The 22,267-nt window shown below is 45.8% G+C and overlaps 1 protein-coding gene across 9 annotated transcripts in view; it reads right to left on the bottom strand.

The window, feature by feature from the left end:
- The window catches only part of DNAH9 (dynein axonemal heavy chain 9), a 285,075-nt gene that overhangs the window by 41,987 nt on the left and 220,821 nt on the right, over window positions 1-22,267 (bottom strand). For 7 of the 9 annotated variants that reach the window (XM_070773102.1, XM_070773104.1, XM_070773101.1 and 4 more), the window contains 8 exons: window positions 21,674-21,862; window positions 18,583-18,818; window positions 15,923-16,045; window positions 13,924-14,128; window positions 11,983-12,147; window positions 8,639-8,779; window positions 6,338-6,508; window positions 3,328-3,450 (listed from right to left, as the gene is read on the bottom strand). In XM_070773102.1, coding sequence (XP_070629203.1) covers window positions 3,328-3,450; window positions 6,338-6,508; window positions 8,639-8,779; window positions 11,983-12,147; window positions 13,924-14,128; window positions 15,923-16,045; window positions 18,583-18,818; window positions 21,674-21,862 — 1,353 coding nt within the window. Of the gene's footprint in view, window positions 1-1,406; window positions 1,571-3,327; window positions 3,451-4,962; window positions 5,358-6,337; window positions 6,509-8,638; window positions 8,780-11,982; window positions 12,148-13,923; window positions 14,129-15,922; window positions 16,046-18,582; window positions 18,819-21,673; window positions 21,863-22,267 lie in introns of those variants that run through there. The other 2 variants (XM_070773107.1, XM_070773106.1) reach the window with 2 other exon arrangements.

Raw genomic sequence — 22,267 nt, 5'->3', positions numbered from 1 at the left:
ACCACTCGCCACGTTTGAATACTGAGCAAACAAAATGTGGCCAGTATGACTGAAGAAGAGGGTTTTTATTTGCTTTTAATTGTATATATTTATTTTAAAAATTTTAATGCATTTATTCTTTTCTGGTATAGTGGATTTTTTCTGCATAGGATCTAGTTTTTTTTTTTTTTTTTTTTTTACAAATTTAACACATTCTTTTTGTTCATTTTAATTATTTTAAAATTTAAATTTAGAAGCTGGAACTTTTGGAGAACTTTTGAGTACATTTGAAATAACTTGGGTATATGAATCAACTGCTGTAACTCTAAATTTTATAAAATCTAAATTCAAGCCAAGTATTTCTGATGAAGATTTAGTATCTGAATTGAGATGTATTATAAGTGCAAAAAAATATACACTGGGATTCAGACTTACTTCAAAAATGTAAAATATCTCATTCATAATTTTTGTAACAATTACATATTAAAAGGATAATATTTTGGTTGTATGGGTTAAGGAAATATATTATTAAATTTATTTTTGTTGATTTCATTTTACATTATTTTTTGCATTTTTAATGTGGCTACTAGAAAAATTTAGATGACATACGTGGCATGCTTTCTATTTCTTTTTCACAGCACTACTCTAGGTTTTGTCTATTCATATCTTATGTGGCCTAGAAAAGCTGATTTCCCACACATATGCTCGACACATTATAATTATTCTTAGGCATTTTGTGACTTTGTGGTTTGGTTGCTGTTGTGAATGGAGTTCCCCTGTTTTCCTTCCCAACATAGTCTTCCCCTTCTTACTTGCCAGATTGGATTCAGAATTTCAAGTGAAGTTAATATATAAAAATCAAATCACACCTTTATTATTTAGATCAGGGATAAGAAAACTGAGGCCTGCAGGGACAGTCTGGCCCACCAGCTGTGTTTGTAAATAAAGTTTTATTGGAACGCAGCCACTTCCATTTGCTTACCTATGGTGTATGACTTTGGCAGAGTTGAATAGTTGCGACACAGTGTGACCCTCAAAGCCTAGATATTTGCTGTATGGCCCTCTGCAGGAAATGTTTGATGGCTTTTGATTTAGACATAGCTCTAAAGATGACTAAAAGAAGAGCTGCAGATTCTGAGAAAAGTTAGAAAAACATTTCGGGCCACGGCAGCATTTTGAAAGATGACTCCTTTGAAGAGGACAGCATGCATATAAATGATTATGTGCTGGGCTTTTGTTCTAAAGTAAATCAACTTGGATGGATCTCAAGGGAGTTGAGCTGAGTGATCAAGCTAGTCCCCAAAGGTTGCATACTGTATAATTCCATTTATATAACATCCTTGAGATGACAGAATTATACAAATGGAGAACAGATTAGTGGTTGCCAGGAATTAGGTTGGGGGAGGGAGGAAGTTGTTGTTTCTATAACAAGCGACCTACGCACCAGTCGGAGTTTTCTAGATCTTGACTGTAGTGCTGATTACATGAATCTTCACGTGCGATAAAACTAGACACACACGTGCATGAAAACCAGGAGCAGTCAGAATAGAGTGGACTGTATCCGTGTCAGCTTCCTGGGTGTGACATCGTGCTGCAGAAAAGCCAGATGTGACTGCTGAGGGGATGCGGTGCAAAGAATCTATTTCACATAATTGCACGTGAATCATTGTCTCAAAACACTTTTAGTAAAAAAAATATAAAGAGAGAGAGAGCCAATCACATCGCTTCAGACTCAGGCTTCTTTGTGCTATGAAACACGTGGGAGAGGGGGCAAACGGAAGGTCAGAAGGGCTTCCCTGGGTGTCCGAGGCCTAAGACTTCACCTTCCAATGCTGGGAGTGCGGATGCAATCCCTGCTGGGGGAGCTAAGATCCCATATGTCTAGTGGCCAAAAAACATAAAACAGAAGCAAGATTGTAACAAATTCAATAAAGACTTTAAAAAAATGGCCCACATCAAAAAAAAAAATCTTTAAAAGCAAAAAACAAAACAAAAACAAAAAACACAGGAAGGTCATAAATAGGATTCACTTTGTGCTGGTAGGTGCCGGTCCTCGCACAGCTCCAGCACCCACTGTGGGGCTCCTCCAGGTGGGGACCCAACTGCCACCCACATGGAGACAGAGTCTGGACTCTGGGGCTGATGTTCACCCAGTACACGCTTACCACGCGGCACTGCGCCAGCCCGTGTGAATGCAGGCGTGGGCCCTACTGGACGGAGCTCATCGCTTGTGATCTTTTCAATGTTCACTGAATCCCAATGAAACTAAGCTGAATAACATGGAAGGGGAAAATGGGCTTTGCCATCAGACCAGAATTCGCTTCTCAATTCTTGGGTTTGCTACTTATAAAATGAGTGACCTCAGTTTCTTTACATGTTAAATGAGCACAAACAGTACCTCTTGCCCAGGAAAACATGAGAATAACATAAGGGAAAGCATTTCTGCTGGGAAAGATTGAAGGCAAAAGGAGAAGAGGGCAGCAGAGGATGAGACGGTTAGACGGCATCACCGACTCAATGGACATGAGTCTGAGCAAACGTCAGGAGAGTGTGAAGGACAGGGAGGCCTGGCGTGCCGCAGTCCATGGGGTCGCAAAGAGCCGGACATGACTTAGTGACTGAAAGGCAACAACAGTGTGCTTCTAAGGTGCTTAGTAAACGTGAGCTGTTATTAACCACTAGAATCCCAGGCTGGAATGTGGCTGTTAGGACTCACGTGGAGATGGACAGCTGGCAGCACCCTGGTATCTGCCCCCTCCATGGACACAGCATCTCCATACCAGCCTGGGTCTCACAGAGGAGCTGGCCCTGAGCACCGGCAGGAGGAAAGCTGCTCAGCTGAGTCAAAGACACTTGCGGGTTCCTTCTGTTCCCCGACATCCCAGAGGCAGAGCCCACGCATGAGCACGTGCCTGCTCCTTCTCAGCAGAGCCCTTGCAGCAGGCCCGGGAAGGGGGAGCTCTGCCGGAGGGGTGCCAGCAGAGGGACCCACCGACGTCTAACACAGCTCACGTTGCTGTTGTTTAGTCTCTGAGTCATGTCTGACTGTCTTGGGATACCATGGGCCGTAGACTGCCAGGCTCCTCTGTCCATGGAATTGTCTAAGCAAGAACACTGGAGTAGGTTGCCATTTCCTTCTCTAGGGGATCTTTCCCACCCAGAGATCGAACCCATGTCTCCTACATTGACAGGCAGATTCTTTACCACTGAGCCACCAGGGAAGCCCCCAGTACAGCTCAGGGTGAAACCCTCAAAGACAGCCCTACTGGTTTCCTAGGGATAACCATCAGAACAGCAGTCCAGGAGAGGACAAGGTGGATTTTTTTTTCCCGAGGGGCTGGAACCAACCTTGATGCCACCCCAGGCCTGATGGGAGAGGAACTCCACTGGACTGGTGACTCCTGTCTGTGCTGGAGATCGAAGCAGGAAGTCCAGCTCGGCCGCACGCACTTCCTGGTTCATGAGGAGGATCTGCTATGTGGAAGGACAGTGTTCTTATTCATTTATTGGCTGCACTGGGTCTTGGTTGTGGCACATGGGATCTTTAGCTGCAGCACGTGGGACCTACCTAGTTCCCTGGGCTCAGACGCTCAGTCACGTCTGACTCTTTGCCACCCCTCATGGACTGTAGCCCACCAGGCTCCTCTGTGGATGGGATTTTCCAGGCAAGAGTACCGGAGTGGGTTGCCACTTCCTACTCTAGGGTCTAGTCCCCTGAGCAGGGATCAAACCTGCGTCCCCTGCATTGGGAGCCCAGAGTCCCAGTCAGTGGACCACCAGGGAAGTCCCGGCGCTGTGTTTTGTTACCTGGTGGCAGTCGTGGGTCCTGGAGGCCCTCGGAGTTGCCGCCAGTGTAACTAGTGCTACTTCTAACCTGAGATTCACTCCTCTGTTTTGGTTGTTGAAATCCGGTGGAGGGGAAGAAAGTCTTTATCTGTGCTGATCACCTCTGGGTGCATCTGACTTCACCCCAAACACCAGTGTGACTAAAGCACACACAGTGAATGACGTATGTCTTGGCAAACAAGAAATTGATGGATCAGTCCTAAATGCCATGAAGTGCATTCCTGCAATCTCACAGAGAAGATGACACGGACGAATGACATGATTTGAGGAGAGGGTCAAAGTAACGGATGAACGTATGCAAAACAGAAGTGCATGTGTGAATGAGTGATGCTAACAGGGGACTTCCCTGGTGGTCCAGTGGTTAAGAACCCATCTTCCAATGCAGGGGCGCAGGTTCCATCCCATCCCTGGTCAGGGGACTAGGATCCCACATGCTTCCAGACAACTAGACAGAAGCCCACATGCCACAGCTGGAGAGCCCATGCAGAGTAACGAAGGATCCTGCATGCCACAGCTAGGACGTGACGCAGCCAAAAAATAAATTAAAAAAAAAATACTGCTAAGAGGGACCCAGAACAGGGGAGTGGCTAGGAAGCAGGGTAGGGAGATGCATTTGACTGAACTTCCTGTAAGTGGTTTTGAATTGGGTTTTGGAGAAGCTGAGCATGAGATTTAGACAGGCTTCCCAGGGAGGGGGCAGTGGAAACTGCAGAAGCTTGGTAGGGAATTAGTGCTGTGTGTGCAGGGAGGGCAAAGCATTTGACTGGGTTAGAACTAACAGCTCATGCTGAGAGGCGCTCAGGAGATTGTTCTTCCCCCTTCAAATGGTGTTCTCCGCTGAGAAGTTACAGATGGGAATACTCACAGAGAAAAAAATAATTTGATTAGTTCGAGGAAAAGTCTTGAAGGAAAAAACGGGCTAGAAATCACAGATGAGGTGAAGCAGCCCTTGTAAAACGAGGTTGAAATATTTATGAGGGGAGTAGAGTGAAAGCCAGAAGCAGAAGCTCCTTGGGCTTTCGGGGAAATGAGCGGCAGGAGGAAAATTCGTTGGGGTGGGGCTCATGTTCTCTCTGACATGGCCAAGCTGTTATCCGGCCGGGGAGGGGAACACACAGGGGGAGAGGGACAAGCCATGCTAATGCTCCTCTGTGGATTCAGACTTCAGAATGTGCAAACGGAGTCTGAGCAGAAGTGATTTTAGAATAGCTGACTTTCAGAACTGGTGGAGTCCTACAGGATAGTCTGGTCTGTGCTTCTAATTTATAATCAGGAAAAATCCCAGTTCTAAAATGGTTAGAGAGTTAGGTGCATGCATGCATGCTCGCTCAGTCATGTCGGATTCTTTGCAAACCCATGCACAGTAGTCTGTCAGGCTCTTCTGTCCATGGGATTTTCCAGGCAAGCATACTGGAGTGGATTGCCATTTCCGCCTCCAGAGGATCTTCCCAACCAGGAGTCGAACCTGTGTCTCTTGAAGTTCTTGCATTGGCAGGTAGATTCTTTTTACCACTGAGCCACCCAGGAAGTCCCTAGAGAGTTAGGTTCAAGGAAATCAATTTCCATGGTTTTTTGATGTTGAGAATAAGAAGAATGCAACGGTTCCTTATTAACCCTGGAAGCCCTGATGCTTCCGAGCCCTTGAGAACCAGTTCTTAAGGACTTCTCTAAGACCAAGGTTGCAGCTATAGGACATTTGCAGTTTCTTATTCTGGGGGAAGGTTTGGACATTAAACTTGCAACCTTGTGCTGTGTGCTAGGTTGCTTCACTTGTGCCCGACTCTTTGCGGCCCCCTGGACGTAACCTGTCAGGCTTCTCTGTCCATGGGATTCTCCAGTCAAGAATACTGGAGTGTTCTCCAATTTCCTCCTCCAGGGGATCTTCCCCACCTAGGGATTGAACCAGCGTCTCCTATGGTTCCTGCATTGGCAGGCGGATTCTTTTCTGCTAGTGCTACCTGCAACCTTGCAGGTACATAAATAACGAGGGATACTTTAAGTTCTTACTGCCTCTCAGGAAGTATCCAGTCTTTGGTATGGCCATCCAGTTTCATCCTCAGGGCTAGTTTGGACTGATTGGTAGTGGCTGCTGGAGGGCCCTGTGGAGGAGGATCTTCCTCATCCAGCATCACCACGAAAAAGTATAACGGTTGATTAAGCTATGTCTGCCATGAGTGGGACAATGGAGTGGACAGCCTGCGTGCACCATGCTGGATTTTCTTGTCTGATGCCTCTGCTTAGAGCTCAATAATCTTCACAAACTATGGGAACTGACGTTAAAAAAAGCAAGTTTCTTTGGTATTCAGTGGGAAGACTCTGAGCTCCCAATGCAGGGGGCTCTGGTTCAATCCCTAGTCAGGGAACTAGATCCCACATGCTACAACTAAGACCTGGAGCAGCTAAATAAATAGATAAATATTAAATTTTTTTTAAAGAAGAAAGTTTCTTTATATCTGCTGGTTGGGCATATAAATTGACCTGTTTTCTGGAAATGTCTTCAATCCTGTTTTACCTGAAAGGTGAGCTGGGCAAGGTAGGTCAGCTTATCACACTCGAAGAGCCCCCGGGTGGTGTACTGGCACACAGAGAAGGTGATGCTGTCTATTAGGTTGGCCACCCGTTCCTTGAGGTTCTCACCAGGAGCCGCCTTCTCCACAGCCTTCTGGAAGACGATGCTGAAGGCCTGGGGGCAGGAGATAGGACACTGGTAGCTTACACAGCTCTCTGTATGTAACCAGTGGCCCTACCTCTGGTGAGTATTATAATTCACGAATCATAGAACTATCTTCCCAGCATAACCTGCCAAGGAGGGCCAGTGGCAACAGGAAAACTCCTGTCTTAGTTGCTCGTATAAATTACTATGTTGTCACAAAGAGGGCCAAGCTATGAAGCATACAGTGAAGAGCCTACTGTTTAGGTCCAGTGACCAAAATAATTAAATTAAATCTAATAAGTTTTGTTGGAAACTGAACACAATGAACAGTAACCAGTTTGGGTGATTCTATCCTTTGGATTATAAAATTCCCGATGGTAGAATGAACATCTGGTACAACTTTGCTCTCTAAAAGAGACCTGTGTACATAACAGGTACTCAGAATATTTTTAATTAATTACTTTTCCTTTTGGTAATAATGATCAGAATATCAGCTGTTCTTGGTTTTTCTTTCTAGTAACTCCACATCATTCGATGAGCCCTCTTACATGTGCTTTTTTCTTATGTACACTTTCTGCAACTGTGAGAGCATAGCCTGCTTCGGTTACAGCTTCCAAATTGTACATTACGGGTATAATATAAATCCATTTTCATACTGATCATATGAATCAATTTTCTATCATTTTAAACTTAGATATAGACTACTTATAAAAATTGATAATAGGAATGAATGTATCATTAAAGAATGAATAATAAAGAGAATAATCATTAAAGAAAACAAAGTCAAAGATGAATCTTTAAAGAAAATGACAATTAAGATATTATTGGGTCTTTTCAATTTTTGGCTAGGCAGATTTCCAGTCTTCTTGTTTGGTTTTTTTTTGGAACACATATTTTCATGGGCTTCATCTAATTTCCCTTTTTCAGGAAAAGTCACTGCAATAGATTTCAACTATTCTCAAAACCAGGGAGGTGATTAGTATCACTGATACTAGGCTTATCACATTAACTTCTATACTGTTTTTTAAATCCTTTATATTTCTTTCAAGTGGGGCTTTGACCTGAATATAATGTCAAGTATTGGATTTCTTTTAAAAACATACAATATTACAGAGACTCTGAGCTTAGGGGAGGGAATAGGGGCAGGATGAAACGCCATTTCCAGCCTAGTGAGGTCCAGGCGTGGAAGCCTTCTTCCTTCTCAGTGGCTCAGCTTCATCCCCACACCTTGGCTTTCAGGGGGCAGCTGGATGAGGTGTGCACCCTGAATATGAGTGTCCTCTCTGTTGGATTAAACCAGAAAAGTTGTTCAGAGCCCCATACAGACTCTGCAGCTGTGGTCTTTTGGAGAACTCCTTATGGGAGAAAGATATACTTTCAGAGATGTACTTAAAATTTATAGGTCTTTATTATTTCATGAGTAAGATAAGCTTAGTTAGCACTTACAATCTGCTAACATCTTTGATTTTAGAAATATGTCAGCAACCACAAAGCAGTAGCTTTGAGGATATTAGGGTAATTGTGTGTGTGCGCTCAGTTGTCTGACTCTTTGTGAACACCCTGGACTGTAGCCCACCAGGCTTCTCTGTCCATGGGATTCTCCAGGCAAGGATACTAGAGTGGGTTGCCATGCCCTCCTCTGTATCTTCTTGGCCCAGGGATCGAACCCACATCTCTTGTGTCTCTGGCAACAGCGGGTGGATTCTTTACCACTGCACCACCCCCCATTAGGGTAATAGGGACACTAATTTAAAGTTGGACTATTAGTATGGCCTGCTTTGGTTTTAACAGATACAAGGGAGGCGCACATTTGATCAGCCCTATTAGCTGTGAAGCTCTCTGGGGCAGGGCTCCCTGCCGATGTTTCCTCTTCCACACGGTCAGGAAGCAGAGTGCTGGCTGGATCTTAAGTACTCGCTGAGCGAACGAGGCTGGGACCTGCCACGGCCTCTCCCTCTGTTTTAGCCAAATAACCAATGAGTCATGAAAGACCCAATTAGAGAGATGAGGCCTCTAAGGCCAAGTCGCTGCTCTCCTGGATCTGGTCTGAAAGACTTGCCATGGCTAATGAAGCCCACGGACAAGCCCTTGTGCAGAGCCACACGGGGCATGTCACGCTGCTGTGCTATGACTGTGCAGAGGGCTCCAGGGCTAAGTCACCTTGAGAGAAAACTGGTACATGGGGTGGATCCTGCCGAGGTCGTTCATGATGAAGTAGAGCAGAGAGGCCCGGGCGGCGGCCGGCCGGTAGTGCTCCCGAGCCTCGTTGATTCTCACCTCGGTCACCTTGGCCTCCTGCACCTGTTAGAAAAATCAAGAGCGGTCCGTTGTTTGAACCAGCCAGGGCTCCCTGAGAATCAATGTAGCCGCTCTGGGTCAGCACCTTGTGCCTGTGGGTGGGGTGGGTGGATGCGGATGAGGGGAACAACAGAGGGCAGAAAGCTGCTGTGATTTTCCCTAACCGAGCTCGAGTGAGGAAGAGAGGACACACTCCTAGTGCCTCAAAGGTGAGTGTGTCAGCCCCTCCAGCTGGGGACAAGTGGGAGGTGCACACACATCCACACACATGCACACACATCAGTATATTTAACTTGAAAAGTAAGCCAGGCAGTAGGACTCCAGTAAAAGCAGCATAATCGAATTTTCTGTTTTCTTTGTTACACAGACAGCTGTTCGTAATTGATTAGTTAGTTAATTAATCCTTGGCTGCGCTGGGTCTTAGCTGCTTTCTCTAGCTGTGGCGAGTGGAGGCTTCTGTCTAGCTGTGGTTCGGGGACTTCGCACTGCGGGGCTTCTCTTGCTGCAGAGCACAGGCGCCAGGACCACGATGGAACCTGTTTCCCCTGCATTGCTAGGCAGATTCTTAGCCACTGGACCATCACAGACGTCCACAGTTTTCTGTGCTCCTTACTTTTATGAACATGTAAATTCACAGAGATGATCTCTTTCAATGGAAAGGTCTATTTTCAGAAAATTTCTTATCAGAGGTAAAAATAAAAAGAGACCTAAACATCAGAGAGGAATTCTGTAAGAATATCCTATTAAATATAACCTCAGTACAACCTGCCTTATACTCCAGGATAGAGTGAAACTGCTGAGAATTCATGCAAAGCCCACAGGAAAAAACAAACCCTACTGAAGATGAGCTCACAATAAACAACTACAAAGCTCAAGAGGAAGTGTTACCTATCGGGATAATTAGAAGAACGCCCTCTCAAATTCGCAGAAGGATTAGCATCCCAAGAGCTGAAGATGATTGATCTACGATTAACTAGGGCTTCACTAGTGGCTCAGATGGTAAAGAATCTGCCTGCAATGTGGAAGATGTGAGTTCGATACCTGGGTCTGGAAGATCCCCAGAGAAGGACATGGTAACCTCCGCCAGTACTCTTACCTGGAGAATCTCATGGACAGAGGAGCCTGGTGGGCTACAGTCCATGGGGTCACAAAGAGTTGGACACGACTGAGTGACTACCTACCTACCTCATTAACTAATTCTGTTTAAAAGCAGTAGAGATAAAAGAACGTATAAAATCAGAACATTATAAAAAAGAACAGACATTATCTGAAAAAGAACTAAATAGAACTTCCAAAGACAAGAATACAGCTATTTAAATAGGAAACTCAGTACACTGGTTAAATAATGAACTTGAGTTGAAAGAGAATAAGCAAACTAACAAATAAATCTGAGGAAACTGTTTAAAAAGCAGCTCAGAGAGAAAGAAAGTTGGAAAATATGTAAAAGAAGTTCTTAGACCTGGCAGATAAAATAAAAAGATTCAAAATGTATGTAACAGAAATAAGTAGAGAACAGACAGAACAGGGGAGAAGCAATGTTTGAGCTATAATGGTTAGGAATTTTCCAAAGTTGATTAAAGACCAGAGGTTTTACTTTGAAGAAGCAGTCAATGTCAAAGAAAACTTACTATCCACAGGCCCTTGAACAAGTAATTATTTTCTTTGATTAGAAGAAAATTGAACCCAAAAGAAGTGAGTGAGATGCAAGAATTTCTTAAATGTACAGTCAATTTAAATAACAAAGACTATAAAAAAACATGACCAGTTTGGAAGTAGCAGATGAAAGCAAGGTAGAAGCGAAATGCTATAAAACAATAACGGAAGATGGAAAAGAATAATCAAAGTTTCTAGTATCCTTATCATGTTTTGAAAGAGGCTAGATATAGTGCTTAATTTCAGACTGTGTTAAGTCAATATATATATTGTTAAGTCACATATGAAATGAAATACATTTTTCATATATTGATGAATGATGAAAAATTAAGATTAATCAATAAAATAAACAGTAAATAACTTTAAAACTAGCAATGGACAAAAGAGGAGGATAAAGAAAAATCAAGAAAGAAAAAACAAACAAAAGGATTGTTAATAGAAAGTATAAATCAAGATAGCAGAAAGAAATCCAATTGTATCAGTAATGTTTAAAAATGTAAAACTTGGTTAAACTAGTAGTTAAAAGACAAAGATTCTCAGAAGAGAGTGGAACTGAATAGAAATCACATAGTTGCTCAGATTGGTGTTTTCACTGACTGATATTTTTCATGTCCCTGGGTCCTTTATGCTATCCACTAACCTGTGTCCCTTTCATTCCTGCCTCCCCCAACAGCTATCGAAAACCTTCACTCCTCTCCCCAGGCCCCCTATCTCAACACCACACCCTCACTCTCAGCAGAGGAGCTTGACTCATGGTTGCACAGACTGTATAGAGACTGTTGGGCTTCCCTGGTGACTCAGATGGTAAAGAATATTTGCCTGCAATGCAGGAGACCTGGGTTCGATCCCTGGGTTGGGAAGATGCCCTGCAAAAGGGAATGGCTACCCACTCCAGTTCTTGCCTGGGAAATCTCATGGACCGAGAAGCCTGGCGGACTGCAATCCTTGCATCACAAAGAGTTGGACACGACTGAGGGATTAACACATACACACACACACACAGAGACCATCAGGAAGGGTTTCCTTAATTTCCACTTTCCTTTCCACGCCCTTAAAGGAAGGAAACATATGCTAAGTAATTTTGCAGGATGATAATTAAAAAAAAAAATTTTTTTTTGAGAGCTCAGTTTACTGGGACATCACTGAAAGTTTCTCATTGAAATCAGACTTGTGAGGTTTTTGCAGGTTGTGGGTTTTCTGGGGGTGCAGCCATGTACTTGTATACCAGCGTGATTCCTTAGCTTCAGGGCAACTCCATGGACTCACTAAGGTACTCAGTTTGAGCCACTATTTCCTGCACAGATCTAAGTGCCGGTCAAACTTCTGCAGAGTAGAGTTGTCAACAGCATTTTATAGGGAGTGAGGGCTCTGTCATGCAGGCAGTGAGGTGCTCATTTCAGGAATCCTGCCGAGCTCTACTTTCCAGGAGAATCTTAGGAAGATGGATCAGCCATCTCTTACTCTGACATTTGTCCCTGTACAGTGAACTCAGGGACAAGGAGGAGGGCCTCTGCCCGCCCCCACCCACCCCAGCCCAGGCTGCCAGGTCTTACCTTTTTCTCAACTTCCGCGGCAGTCTGCTTGGTGATCTCAAGGTTCTCCACCAGGGCCGTTTCTCCCAGGAAGTTCCCGGAGGCCGAGGAGAGGCGAGACAGCAGGTTGTCTTCCAATGTTTTGAGGGTGATTTTGAACCCATTCTGCTGCTTTGTGAGTTCTGACTGCAGTATCACATAAGGGAGAGTCAGGTACAGGAGCCCAGAGCATCCTGTTCTCCGGTAGGTCTGAATAGACAGAGGGTTATGGGGCCCCTGCCCTTAGCAAACTGGAGGTGGGACAGAGGAGTGCTCAGGACCACGAGCACGTCAAATCAGCTGAGGACTTGAACCCCAACTGCAGCAGTTACTAATCATGTGATCTTGGGCTGAATTCCCCTTTCACAGTAACCTTAGCTGGGTTAAACCTGGCCCTACACATAGCAGTGCTGTGCAAGGCTTAGCAGAATGCTGGGACATGGTCTAGTCATTAAATGGAAGTTATTTTAGGGAATAGCTAGAGGATGGGGTCAAGTTTTACTTCTCTGTCATAACTCTACTGTCCTCAAAAGGAATAGCTCTCCTTTGTGAAAAGTAAAAGTGTTGGTTGCTCAGTCATGTCTGACTCTTGGTGACCCAGTGGACTGTAGCCTGCCAGGCTCCTCTGTTCATGGGATTCTCCAGGCAAGAATATTGGAGTGGGTTACTATTCCTTTCTCTAAGGGATCTTTCTGACCCAGGGTTTGAACCTGGGTTCCCTGCATTGCAGGCACATTCTTTATCATCTGAGCCACCAAGGAAGCCCTCATCAGTTATACTTCAATGCAAAGTAAAAAGCTTAAAGAAAACCCACATGCCTCAATCTGGCCTTATAACCAGGATTCACTCTTGACTCTTCTGGGAGTGCTCCATGCCAAAGGCTTATGCACCTGCTTATAGAATCTTTTTCTGAACTTCCCAATTTAAATCAGCCCCCTGGCTCTCTAATATTCCCCTGCTATTACAATCCAGTCATATCTAAGGAGATGGGAAAAAGGACAGTACTCGCTCTACACAAAACTGTGTTCCCTCCCAATTCATATGTTGAAGCCCTAAGCCCCTGCCCCTCTACCACCACACGACTGTATTGGAGATGGGTGTAACTAGAGAAGGAGGTAAGTAAGGTTAAATGAAGTCAGGAGGATGGGGTCCCTGTGGTGGGATCATTGCCCTTATAAGCAGAGACACCAGAGAGCTTGCTCTCTCTGTGTGGACACAAGGAAGAGGTCTGTGAATGCACAGTGAGACGGCAGCCACCTACAAGCCAGGAAGAGAGGTATCGCCAGAAACTGGACCCTGAACACTGTCTTCCAGCTTCCAGACTGTGACAAAATAAATATCTGTTGTCCCAGCCACTCAGCCTCTGGTATTTTGTGATGGCAGCTCAGGCTGAGATGTTCCCCTAACATGGCTGAATCTATTTCTATTGCCCCTGCAGGAATGAATCCCATTTAGTTCTGGACATAGACACATGAACACTTGTGATGAGAGGTTCAAAAGTGTCTTGAACGGGACTGCGGTTTTCTCCCAGCTGCCTTCCGCTTCCTGGTCTTCAGCCTGCTCTACCTTCTGCTTCCCAAGGGATGTTCCAGGGAACTGGTGTTGTTTCAGGAACATGATGTTGTTCTAGGAACATGGTGTTGGTGCTCCTCTGAGCTCCAGAAGAACCACACGGCTCAACTTCTGAAGGAACAACCCCTACCCCCACACCCAGAGGAGGGTTCACGGCAGAGTCGGGTGGCAGAGCGTCTCCCTCCTCCCTCCCTTGCTGGGTGGGCGCTCCTCCGAGCTCCAGAAGAACCACATGGCTCAATTTCTGAAGGAACACCCCCCCACCCCCACACCCAGAGGAGGGCGCATGGCAGAGTGGGGTGGCAGAGCATCTTCCTCCTCCCTCCTTTGCTGGGTGGGCGCCTCACGTACCTTCAGCTGCTCCAGATCGGGTCTCTCCATGCTGACCACTGCGGCCAGCAGCTGGTCCTCCAGGCCTTCCCTGGTCACGGTGAAATTGATCAGGGTGGCCTGAGCTTGCAGCTCCGGTTGGTAGTGAGGGTTGGCCAGCTTGGTGTGAAGGATGAGCCGGAACCTGGGGTTATACTCACACTCTTTGTCTCCGATTTTAATGAACCTGGAACAAAGAGGCTCGTGTAAAGGTGGGTGCCTTCCTGGGAGCTTTGGTTAGGGACAGAATCCGCGTGGGATTTTTTGCAAGGTCGTAGCAAATGATCGGAGAAAGCAATGGCACCCCACTCCAGTACTCTTGCCTGGAAAATCCCATGGATGGAGGAGCCTGGTAGGCTGCAGTCCATGGGGTCTCGAAGAGTCGGACACGACTGAGCGACTTCACTTTCACTTTTCACTTTCATGCATTGGAGAAGGAAATGGCAACCCACTCCAGTGTTCTTGCCTGGAGAATCCCAGGGACGGGGGAGCCTGGTGGGCTGCCGTCTATGGGGTCGTACAGAGTCGGACATGACTGAAGCGACTTAGCAGCAGCAGCAGCAAATGATATTGCCATACTCAGATGGACGGGCATGTCTAGACTGAGCTTTCACGCAGGGAACAGGGTGGAGGCTGACAGACCTTCTCCCCATGGCCATTATGTTTATTTTTTCAGGTAAGGCTGGAGGGAGAGCTATCCACTTAGTGGTGCACGTACATGGGAGCGCATTATAAAATGCTTCCAGCAGATGGCAGTAAAGCACTTGCAGGAAGGGGCACCTTAAGAGTTTGCACAAAGGTGACTTGCGGGCTAGCAGTAGAGCTTACATTGTCTCGTGATTGGTGGAACATTACTTCTATGGGAGAAAATGCTTAGTTAAGTAATTAAGTGCCTCCTAAGGACATGCAAGGGTTCTTCCCTGGTGGCTCTGTGGTAAAGAATCTGCCTGCTAAGGCAGGAGACGTGGGTTTGATCCCCGGGTCTGGAAGATCCCCTGGAGAAGGAAATGGCAACCCATTCCAGTATTCTTGCCTGGGAAATTCCGTGGACAGAGGAGCCTGGCAGGTTACGGCCCATGGGGTCGCAAAGAGTAGGACGTGACTTAGTGACTAAACAAGGACATGCAAAGGTGGCTTAAGGTCTGAACAGTGGGTCCAACCAGTCCTTCCCGATAACTCTCACCCCCTCTCCTAAGTGCCTGTAGCCCTTCCCTGTCTCTCTCTTCCTCCCCCTTCTCCTAGACCCTTACTAAGCCCTGATCAACTACTGGCACCCAAAGCAACAGGTACTCATCGAATTGACAAAGACTTGAGTTCTCAGAACTCAGACAGCTGGCTTAGATGAAATCCTTGTGGTTAAAATTCAGCCTGGGGCTTCCCTGGTGGCTCAGTGGTAAAGGATCAGCCTGCCAATGCAGGAGACATGGGTTTAATCCCTGATCCAGGAAGATCCCACATGCCGTGGAGCAACTGAGCCTGTGAGCCACAACTCTAGAGCCTGTGCTCTTGAGCCCAGGAGCTGCAGCCCCTGAAGCCTGAAAGCCCTAGAGCCCATGTTCTACAGCAAGAGAAGCCCCCGCAGTGAGAAGCCTGCACGAGCAGAGAGTAGCCCCCGTTCACTTCAACTGGAGAAAGCTCAAGCAGCAAGCAAGACCCAGCACAGCCAAAATATAAAAATAAATACATTTATATATAAAAAAAGAGTCAGCCTGCTTTTCCATCATGTTCCCTCAAGTTCCTCCAGAGGAGTGTGCTGTGGTTGTTGGGAAGCAGGCCAGTGAGTTGGCTGATGGAAGTTCCTCAGGAAACTTTCTCTAGGACAGGAGGGTAGTTAGGTGTCCCTCTTTCAGAAGAATGAGGAGGTGCTTTGGGAGAGCTAGCTAGCTGGGAGAGGAGGCTCTATGGAGAGCAGGTCTGTGCATGGTTCTACAGCGGCCACCGACCAGCCCCTTGGAAGGCCCGCAGGACAGCTGGGTCTCACCGTCCTTTCTTAATGACTTCTCTCCCCAGCAGGGGTCCTAGCACAGGATCGATGGACTCTTCCAGATTTTCAATCAGCACCATGTCCCCGGCTTCCACAGCACGCTCTACTGTCTGAAGGTAGCTGAGGAGAGAGTTGGGCAGGTGAGAGTGTGGCAAGCTGTGGATTTGAGGCAATTTAACAAGGCGGCTGTGGCCTCTGGAACACAGGCGTCATCTTGGAGGCACAGCTCTCTGGGATGACTTCAGGGGCACATGTTTCTTTATTTAAAATGACATTTATGTGATCTTGCCCATCGAGAGATGAATAGATAAAGAAGTTGTGGTACATCTATACAGTGGATATTACTCAGCCATAAAAAGGAACACATTTGTGTCAGTTCTAAGGAGGTAGATGAACCAAGAGCCTGTTACACTGAGTGAAGCAAGTCAGAGAGAGAAAAAACTAATATCATATATTAATGCATATATATAGACTCGAGAAAAACGGTACTGATGAACTAATTTGCAGGGCAGGAATAGAGATGGAGAGGTATAGGACAGACTTGTGGATGCAGTGGGGGAAGGGGAGGGTGGGAGGAATTGACAGAGCAGCACTGAAACATTTATATTACCATACGTAAAATAGATAGCCAGTGGGAAGGTGCTGTATAACACAGGGAATTCAACCAGATGCTCTGTGATAACCTAGGAGGGTGGGATGGGATGAGAGCTGGGAGGAAGCTTCAAGAGTGGGACATATGTATATTTATGGCTGATTCATGTGGTTGTATGGCAGAAACCAACACAACACTGTGAAGCAATTATCTTCCAATTTAAGAAATGGAATTATTTCCTTTTTCTGGGAAATTTGGATTATTGCCAAATAGCCCTGCACTAAAGATCATGAAAATTTATCTGTGTTCATTTGTTTGATCTTTCCTTATGATAAATTCATATAGAAGAATTTGTTGGGTCAAGGGGTAAACATTTTGAAGACTTCTGACACATATCACTACATTGTCCTCCAGAAATATTGTTTTCTGGGTTCTTATTCAGTTGAGAGATATGATTCTTGTATGCCTAACTTATCATTTTGTTTTGTGAATAAAGCTATTTTATGATAAGCTAAAAAAATGGTATTTATGTGATCTGATATGTTTTTGGGAAAAGTAACAAAATGCAAAAAAAGAACATGAAATTAACTGTAATCCTTGTGTCATTTACATTCTGATGTTGAATGTTCACGTCTGGATATATGATATTTTCAAGTTTATTATTACTATTTCTATTTATTTTATATTATTCATATTTTTATTTATGTCTGCATTTGTATTTATGTTTATTTATTGTTTTATCCCTGCGGCTCATTTAATTTACAACCTGGGTTTGGTACATCAAATGTATTGTAAATATTTTCCCATGTCATTAAATATTCTTCTACAACAATATTTATGTGACTGGGTATTAGAATGTATTGATACACCTTAATTTACTTAACAATTACCAAAAGCTAGGCTATTTTTCCTGGGTGTTCTTTGGAAGGAATGATGTTAAAGCTGAAACTCCAGTACTTTGGCCACCTCATGCAAAGAGCTGACTCATTGGAAAAGACTCTGAGGCTGGGAGGGATTGGAGGCAGGAGGAAAAGGGGACGACAGAGGATGAGATGGCTGGATGGCATCACCGACTCGATGGATGTGAGTTTGAGTGAACTCCGGGAGTTGATGGTGGACAGGGAGGCCTGGCGTGCTGAAATTCATGGGGTCGCAAAGAGTCAGACACGACTGAGTGACTGAACTGAACTGAACTGAACTGAGGCTATTTTTAATTTTCCAATGTTATGCAGAGTTTAATAAGCACATAAAAAATTATTTCACCTAAATAGATTTACAAGTTTGATGTGATTCAATTCACACAATAAATAACAATATAATTTTTTAAACCTTGACCAAAAATCTTAAAGTTAATCTAAAAGAAAATAATAAGAATGGTTTAAGAAATAAATGATGATGAAGAATAACAGGAGGGAGTTACATTAGTTGATAATAAAATATTTTCTATAATTTGAATACGGATATGTAGAAAGAAGTCTTAAAGGATATCACAGACCAAAAGTTGAGAGTGCTGGAAAAAAATGATGAATTATAGGGCTCATTTATTTATTTGGGTAACTTCAAATAAGTAAACTGATTCAGGCTTCCCTGGTGACTCAGTGGTAAAGAATCTACCTACCAATGCAGGGACTCGAGTTCAATCCCTGGGTCAGGAAGATCCCCTAGAGAAGGAAATGGCAAACCGCTCCAGTATTATCGCCTGGGAAATCCCATGGTCAGAGGAGCCTGGAGGGCTATAGACCATGGGGTCGCAAAGAGTCAGACACGACTTATCAAGTAAACAACAACGACATAACTGTTTCCTTTTGCTATACACCTAAAACTAACTCAACATTGTAAACTAGCTGTACTCCAATAAAAACAAAAATAAAAAGAAAGAAAAGCAGAGACTCGGCACCCAAGCATCTCCTGCTGAGATGTTTCTTAAATTGAGAGGACAATCAGGAGAAAACTCCTGGGGGGACCAGCGGGGTAGAAACAATCTTCGGTGATTTAAAACCCGCTCATGACACTTTTCCCTTCTGCGTAATTGGCAAAGTGGGAACTTCTGTGTGCAGACACCTACCCCTTCTGGCCGATCTGGGTGACCCGGAGGTCCTCACCATACTTGTTCTTGATCCATTTGATGCCTTGTAGCTGAGGGTCCACCATGAGCGGCCAGCGCTCGCAGCTGAGGAGGATGGCGGCATTCTCTGTGGACATGCGGTCTGCAGGGAGGCCCTCATTCTGCCAGGTGGCCACGTCGGCATCATCCATCAGCATCCGTAGGGGGTCCAGGGTGGGGGTCACCGGGATTGGAACCTGGTGGGAAAGAAAGGGCACAGGCGCTCAGAACGGAAGCAGGGGGTGGGGCACAGCTCACTCAAAAGACAGAACTCCTCTAAAAAGCAAGACCAAAATCCCCCTGAGGAGAGTTTTCCTGGCTGTGTGATTGCAGAGCATGTTTCCTCAGCGTCCTGATAGTCTCTTCTCTTGAGGGATGAACAGCAGCAGAAATCCCACCCTTGTCATCCTAGGTTCTTCGGTATATTTTCTAAGTCAAATGACTACCATAGATCAATCAGATCAAATCCAAGTGTGTTTGCTCAATCATGTCTGACTCTTTGCAACCCTTCGGACTAGCCCACCAGGTTCCTTTGTCCAAGGGATTTTTCAGGCAAGAATACTGGAGTGAGTTGCCATTTCCTCTTCCAGGGGAATCTTCCCAACCTAGGGATCAAACCTGAGTTTGATCCACTGCAGGTGGATTCAGTTCAGTGGTACAGAATCTGCCTGCCAGTGCAGGAGCCATAGGAGATGCAAGTTTGATCCCTGGGTCAGAAAGATTCCCCTGGAGGAGGAAATGGCAACCCACTCCAGTATTCTTACCAGGATAATCTCATGGACAGAGGAGCCTGGCAGGCTGTAGTCCATGGGGTTGCAAAGAGTCAGATAGGACTGAGCAACCAAGTATCATTTGCATGTTAACAGCAGTCTCCATCCTCCTTACCCGTGTTAGCAGAGTCATTTCCTGTTGCATTTCTGTGCTTCACGGTCCCAGTCCCCACACCGGCGCACACCGATCACCCTCTCCTCTCACTGGCATCACCACTTGCTGCCAATGCCCAGCTCGCAAAGGACTGCGGACCCTCTCCTTTCTCCTGCTGCAGACCAACCCCCTCAACACAAGGCTGCTTGCAGGACCTCGTCCCGCAAACCTGTCCACTGTCCCTGTTGGGAACCCTACCTTTTCTTCTGCTTACCTCTTTCAGCTCATTTAATTCTTCTCAGAATAATCATTTTCATTAGAAACTTTTTTTTTTTTAATTGGGGTAAATGTCACATTCCTTAGCCATTTCAGAGTGCACAAATCAATGGCATTTAGTCTTTCACAATGCTGTGCAAGTCTCAGCTCTGTCTCTTTCCAAAACATTTTCTTCACCCCAAAAGGAAACTGCACCTCTACGAGCAGTCACTCCCCATTCCCGGCTACCCCCAGGTCTTACAACCTCTAATCTGCTCTCTGTCTGTGTGGATTTGCCTATTCTGGAGGTTTCACATAAATGGAATTATGCAATACATGTGACCTTTTGTGTTGGCTTCAGAACACTCTTGAGGTTCACATATGTGCCCTGTTATTAATATTAACCTCTCCATCCTTCTCTTCTCTGCAGTTTGTCCTCCCAGTTATCTCAGGAAAGCCTCTCCTTTCCCTTTAATTATATCTGCTAAGAGTACGAACGGCCAATTCTATACCTTCGAGCAGATCTCAAAGGGAAAGCCAGACACTGGAGGTTCTTATCCTGGCATCAGAAATGTATTTCAATAGAATCGTTTTCCTTTGTAATCGTATTCATTCCATTTTACATACTACAAAACATTACTGTGAGAAGGAATGCATCGGTTTTATCAGACTGCCAAAAGGGTCCATGGCACAAAAATACTTGAGTCCCCAAAGCAGAGCCAGAAAACACCTCATTAACCTGCTATTGCGCTCCTTGCCTTCATTTGTTCAGCTAATGGCTGTCCTTTCAACGATTTCCTTTCCACAAGTGTTCAAAGTGAATAAATAACAGCTTAATTTTTTGTTTATTTCCCAGTACTGTAACGGTTTTTTTTTTTAATTAAAAAAAAATTTAAACAATTTTTTGGCTGTGCCATGTGGCATGTGGGATTTTAGTTCCCCAACAAGGGATCAAACCTGTGCCCCCTGCCTTGGAAGCGCAGAGTCTTAACGACTGGACCACCAGGGAAATGCACTATAAGAGTTTTTAAACTACTGTTCAGCAAATTATCAGGTGGGTGGGATTTTATGAGCTGATCTGAGAAGCCAACCATCACTAGACGGTCTGGGCTTTGTGTTCCAAGGAGACACCTATAAATGCATTCTGGAACACAACCCTAACTGTACGTGGTGATTCTTCTGTGCTAACTCTCAGGCAGCTGCTTCTTATGACTCTCGTCTTGACTGCGGGACTAAGACTGTCCCGCCGACACCCTGGTACGGACTGTCTTCTGTGCCTCCCGCCAGTGGCATGTAGGACAGGATGAAGACTCGGCAAGTGCTTGTGGGTTGAGGACCATGAGCGCTGTGAGAGTGTCGAGGGGCAACACACCCTGAGTTCTCTTCGGTTGGAAACTGGCATTTCCCCATCAGGTCATGTCAGCGTGAGCCACCTACTCACACTGAGAGCTGAGGACGTTTGACCAAAGCCGATGAACTGCCTTCATAGGGGTGTCTGTAGGTCACAGACACAGATGTGGTGCTCGGGGCACAGTAACCAGGGGGGCAGCATTTGGGGAAGGAGGTGTGCCCTCCACTGCTGCTATTAAGTTTGGCACAAGAGCAGGAAGGTTGGAGGGAAATACAGGATGTGTTTGGTGCCTCGTGGGTTTAACAGTTTTGAGAACAGTCAGGAGACAGCATGGAGGTGGTGGGCCAGAGTTCCCACGCAGACCCCAGAAGGAGGACAGGCGCTGTCCCCAGGTGACCTGGAGGGCAGTGCATGGTGGTACATGGAAGTGTGGAAGGACATGGGTGCCCAGGTCTCCGTCCTGGATCCCGGAGGTCACTAGGGGATGCTCTGGAGGTGACGGGAGGAAGAACGCAGGAAGGGACTAGAAGATTTGCATTGCTACTGTCACGTGAGCTCACGAGTGACGTGGGCCAGACACACCTGCAGCTGGCTCAGGTAGGGCCTCCACGCCGCGTCTAGGAGGCTCTGGCGGTACCGCTTTGTAAAGAAGCCCAGGTACGAGATGGAAGCTGCAGTGAGTAAAATGTCTCCACATAATTTCCTTTCCTGTTGCTTGAGGTTCTGCACAGCTTCTGCCCATCTCACGTTTTCAGAGGCCAGGCCTCCCACCTGCCATTTGGAAGAGCAGAGAGGGGGAGAAGGCACGTCATACCACAGGCCACGATTCAGCCACGGAGAATGCACAGCACACGTTTCCCAGCAGGGGACTCGGGACATCATCTGTGTGGCCCTTGTGATCAATGCGGGTTTGCACCGGCCGCAGCAAACACTGCAGCAAATGAGCCCCTGAGTTCTCTGCCCTGAACCTGCTGGGCTGTGGAGAGACAGGGTCTGAATGCAGCCTTCGGGGCTCTGCCCTTGACAGGCATAGAGATGAACATGCCTGCCTTGAAGGGCCATGAAGAGAACTTAGTGTGACTGTGTGAGATCATCACTTGGGGTCATGTATGGTACTCAAAACATAGCATAAAATCATGCACCTCTCCCTTCTCTTCAAATGCTGAAGATACGAAA

This window comes from Bos indicus, chromosome 19 (genome assembly GCF_029378745.1).
Source record: "Bos indicus isolate NIAB-ARS_2022 breed Sahiwal x Tharparkar chromosome 19, NIAB-ARS_B.indTharparkar_mat_pri_1.0, whole genome shotgun sequence".
Taxonomy (NCBI): domain Eukaryota; kingdom Metazoa; phylum Chordata; class Mammalia; order Artiodactyla; family Bovidae; genus Bos; species Bos indicus.
The sequence above is the reverse complement of the archived record's forward strand: the minus strand, read 5'-3'. Positions and strand labels throughout refer to the sequence as shown.